Source organism: Lupinus angustifolius, chromosome LG03, assembly GCF_001865875.1.
Source record: "Lupinus angustifolius cultivar Tanjil chromosome LG03, LupAngTanjil_v1.0, whole genome shotgun sequence".
Lineage (NCBI taxonomy): Eukaryota > Viridiplantae > Streptophyta > Magnoliopsida > Fabales > Fabaceae > Lupinus > Lupinus angustifolius.
The window spans coordinates 28687075-28692272 of record NC_032011.1 but is presented as its reverse complement, the minus strand read 5'-3'; the positions used below and the strand labels follow the sequence as shown (position 1 = coordinate 28692272).

Below are 5198 nucleotides of genomic sequence, written 5' to 3'. Positions count from 1 at the left end.
CCATGCAACAAGTTTGGCCTGTTCTGGGCGGTTTTAAGCGCCCGAGCGACCGTACCTCGCCCGGGCGAGGACCTGGCAGATATTTCAACCAATTTTTGATGGATTTGTCGCTTGAGTGACAATCCCTCACTTGGGCGAGAGCCAAGCAGAGAATTGAGTCTCATCGATAGATGACTTTTAACCAAGATGTCATATTCACAATGGACACGTTCAATGGAAAATAACTATGGACTGTGGCAAAAGAGGAACAAGGATACATTGATTGGACAAGGTTTATCAAAGACATTGGTAAAGATACTAGATAATTTAAGGGAGAACCCTATAAGTCCATGTATTGGATTGAAACTAAGGTGAAGATAAGAACTCATGTGTAAAACAGACTCTGAGGCAGATGCTAACAATATGTCTGTAGATGTTGAAGATGATGATCTCATTTAAGATGAGAAGTGAAATATCCTTATGGTGTGTCCACAACGTCATTGTGAATGATATTAATTGTTAGCAGATCCACCAAAGAATAAGGGTGGTGACTGATTTTGATGAAAGATGTATCACGAGCATTGACTTGAATGCAAAGTGTAACATGAGCATAGGTAGATATGCATGATTTGACATGGGCAATAGTTTGGATAATTGGATGCAAGGATGAGGTACGACCATTAGTTGACATTGACGCAAGGTGTATGTTATGAGTATACTCCTTATGGTGGAGTAAGATAGTTTTTATATTATAATTGTTGGAGTAAGATAACTTTCCATTAAACTTCATGGTTTAGTTGGTTGAGTATTGAAGAGTACGATTGTTGGTAAACTTTGGCATAAATATTTCATAATATCGAACACATCGTAATAATTGAGAGCAATGCGACATATTCTGTTAGACGGTTGTACATGGAGTTGCACTACATGTTCTGAGAGCTAGGCTCTTGATAACATTACCAGGAATACTCGAAAAGGCTTATGATGAATGGGAACAAACTCTTATGCTGAGGATCTATTAAAGAAGAATTAGATATTGAGCACGGTGGAACAATGTATTCGATCGAGATTTTATCTATTTCAATCAATGTATATATTATTGGATACTTCAAAAATGTTATTATATGATATTTCACTTTATCTATTATTGGAAAATGAATTAAATTATAATGTAATATATTGAACTAAAGTCCCTTATTATTATTCGTATTAATTTTAAGCATCAATTAAAAAATCCTATGGTCTATGGATGGGCCATAGGTGCTTGTAATCATTTTCTAATACTATGTAATATCTTGTTAGTATATACCACTTATTTGGTTGTCTATGAGTAATGTTGTACAATAATCATTCCGTTATTAAAATACTAATTTTTTTTCCTCCTTAAACAATTTCCTTATGTAATTTGGTTAGCTGATTAGGACCGCAGGTCACACATCATGTTCATCCACTGTTACTCTACTCCAATAATGTTGCCTTGTGTAACCATTTATCTGCTTCTTTATCTCTATTCCCATTGCAAAGTATCAAGAATCCACACCAAGATATATAAAAACACCACAACATAGCAATACTAAGTGAATTATCATAGATGGGTGTAATACAAGATAAGTTATTGTCCTTATATAGAAGTAGATGGTTGGTGTTTGTGGCTGCAATGTGGTTGCAATCATGGGCAGGTGTTGGTTACTTATTTGGAAGCATATCACCAATCATAAAAAGTTCACTCAACTATAACCAGAAGCAAGTTGCTATGTTGGGTGTGGCCAAGAACCTTGGTGGTTGTGTTGGATTCATCACTGGTGTATTGTGTGAGATATTACCTATGTGGGGTGCTCTTATTGTTGGTGCTTGTTTAAACCTTTTTGGGTATGGTTGGGTTTGGTTGGTTGTTACTGGAAGAGTTCCAACTCTTCCTTTATGGGCTGTGAGTGCTTTTTCTTCTTCTTTTTCTTCTTTTATTTGGAATGTTTTGATTTATCTATCATCACTTTTGATCATCAAAGTTAATGAACTTCAAGCTAGTTTGACTTTTTTATTTTAAGGTTGTTACTGTTACTATCCAAGTATCAATCATGAAATTGTGTCTTTTGTCTTAATTTTCTTTGGTTCTTCATCAAATTATCTTATACCATACTCTCTTTGATATTGAAATACTAATGAACTTTTCTCAGATTTTTTGTTTACTTTTTTTATCTTCCTATGTTGGTTGAGTTACAATTAGGAATTAGATTATGAAATGATTTGAAGTAGTGGATTCATTTTACTTGAACTGACTTTATTATTAATATGGTTCCAGAATGACTATTTATGCTCCCCATCCCTTTCTCTTCTCATTGAAATCAGTTTTCCTGTTTCTTTTACCATTTCCATTTTTTTGGTTCACCCTAGGTCGCAACAGTAAGGTTGTACCTTAATGACCATGAGGTTTCAAATCCCGAAAATAGTCTCTCCGCTTTTAGGATAAGACTATTTACATTTATCCCACAAACTTTATTAAGTGAGAGCCTTATACATTGTGCCGCCTTTTTTTCACCCCCAGACCCTATTAAATGAGAGTCTCATACATTGGGTCACCCTTTTTATTGTTTGACTAGCTACTCAAACTTGACAACAAGTGTTTCTACAAATTTGGATTTGGCACTGTGGCATTGGACATTTAGCTAGAAATTCTGCTACTCATTGAATGCATACTTTTGGTATTATTGAAGATTTAGTTTAGTGGTTGGCCATTGCCTTAGCATGGCAAGCCTTATGTAGCTAAGCTGTGAAGATTTCTTACTCATACTATTCATATCTTATACCTAAACTGTGAACATGCCCTTATCCCTACCCTCATTACTTGCCAAGTTCATGTTTTATGAAGGAACATTAATAAACAAGAGTAAAACATGATTTTCTATAAAATAAATGCATATTTGGAATTTCGCACTGTCAAACATGATTTTGCACAAAGAGCCTACTAAGTGGGGTCTGGGAGAGTAGATGTGCTTAGTCAGTTGCAAGCGGAGATGTTATTTCCAGGATTTGAATCGTTGACCTCATAATCATTAGGCAACAACCTTATATTTGCGCCAAACTCACCTTCTTTTGCATTTTATTTCCAATTAAGGACATTTTATTTGTGTCTCAAATTGATTTACATGTTAATTTGGCAAGAATTTGTATATATATATTTCATGACAATACAATCACAAGAGAATAAGCATATGCCCCCTTATCTTGTTGTAAATATCTTTCAATGAAAGTTATTTTCCACATTGCCTGGCCTTCATGATTAATGGTTATTGGTATGCAGATGTGTGCTCTTATATTTGTTGGAACAAATGGTGAAACATACTTCAACACAGTTTCTCTTGTGTCCTGTGTGCAAAATTTCCCGAAAAGCCGGGGTCCTGTGGTTGGAATTCTAAAGGGATTTGCAGGGTTGAGTGGTGCAATCTTGACACAAATATATGCCATATTCCATTCCCCTGATCATGCATCATTGCTATTTATGGCTGCAGTTGGTCCATCATTGGTGGGAATAGGTCTAATGTTCATTGTTAGACCTGTTGGAGGTCACCGACAAGTTCGGCCATCGGACGAAAAAAGCTTCACATTTGTCTATGGTGTTTGCCTTCTATTGGCTGCTTATTTGATGGGAGTCATGATTGTCCAAGATCTAGTTCCTCTCAATGAAATAGTTATCACAATGTTCACAGCTATTCTGTTTATAATCCTACTTATCCCTATTGTAATTCCTATCTCATTGGTTTTTAGTCCAAATCAAATACCGATAGAGGAAGAGGCACTTCTTCAAGAACAACAAAATAGTGAACCAGGACAATCTCAACAATATTCTGATGAAGTAATATTAAGTGAGCTTGAAGATGAAAAGCCTAAGGAAGTGGACTTGCTTCCAGCATTAGAAAGGCGAAAACATATCGCGCAATTACAATCGAAGCTACTCCAAGCGGCTGCAGAAGGAGCAGTGAAGGTCAAGAGGAGAAAAGGACCACATAGAGGGGAGGATTTTACCTTGACACAAGCATTGATCAAAGCAGATTTTTGGCTTATTTTCATTTCCATGGTCTTGGGTTCTGGATCCGGGTTAACAGTAATCGACAATATCGGCCAGATGAGCCAGTCTCTAGGATATCACAATACGCATATATTTGTCTCCATCATCAGTATTTGGAACTTTCTTGGGCGTGTCGGAGGTGGTTATATATCTGAGATTGTTGTGAGGTAAAAAAAACGTAAAAAACAGTTCATACACGTATCAAATTCCGAAAACAGGTTCCTCTAAAGTGAGCAAGTAAGGTTGTGTCCACAGTTAATTAACTCCAAATTGCGTCTTGATCTTAACTCGCTAAATAGTTTAAGTGTGGATACAACCTTACCTATTGAACCTCATTCAATGCTTAGGTGTGCTATATACTTATCTATCTCAATCAAGATCTTAATTTATTTTCAAATTCCTTTGTGTTTTGCTTGAGCAGGGATCATGCATATCCAAGACCTATTGCACTAGCTGTATTTCAACTTGTTATGACTATTGGACATGTTTTCATTGCTATGGGATGGCCAGGGGCAATGTATGTTGGAACTTTACTAGTTGGACTTGGTTATGGTGCTCATTGGGCAATTGTTCCAGCAACAGCTTCTGAGTTGTTTGGTTTGAGAAACTTTGGTGCATTGTACAATTTCATTACTCTAGCAAACCCTGTAGGAACTCTTGTCTTTTCTAGTCTCATTGCAAGCAGAATCTATGACTCGGAAGCCGAAAAACAAGCTCGTGATGGCCATCACGACCATCGGAGTACAGGATCATTTATGTTCAGTTCGCTTAATGCTGGTCAGCCACTAAAGTGTGAAGGTTCTATATGCTTTTTCTTGACTTCAATTATCATGGCAGGATTATGCATTGTTGCATCAGGTTTATGCATTATTTTGGTATTTAGAACTAAGATTGTTTATGCCAACCTATATGGAAAATCTTCTACTAGTAGGCTTAGATAATAAGAGTTTGGACTATGTATTTTGGTGTCCTTATAGATTTGGATTCAAGAAAGATTAAAGATTAAGGGGCAAGGCTTTGCTAAGGGATGTTTTGCCAGTTTTCTGCAACACATTGTTTTATTGTTGTGTATATTTTTCCAAATATTTATGTGTTGTATTCTTTCCCTTTGTGAAAAAATGTTTGATTAGTTTAAGAAAAATCATTATTGCTCTTA

General features: G+C 36.1%; 1 protein-coding gene across 1 annotated transcript; it reads left to right on the top strand.

Annotated features, from left to right (window-relative positions):
• LOC109344356 (protein NUCLEAR FUSION DEFECTIVE 4-like) lies at nucleotides 1415–5198 on the top strand. The gene is made up of 3 exons (XM_019583106.1): nucleotides 1415–1906; nucleotides 3278–4209; nucleotides 4464–5198. The coding sequence occupies exons 1-3, from the start codon at nucleotides 1571–1573 to the stop codon at nucleotides 4981–4983; spliced, it is 1788 nt and encodes a 595-aa protein (XP_019438651.1). The 5' UTR covers nucleotides 1415–1570; the 3' UTR covers nucleotides 4984–5198.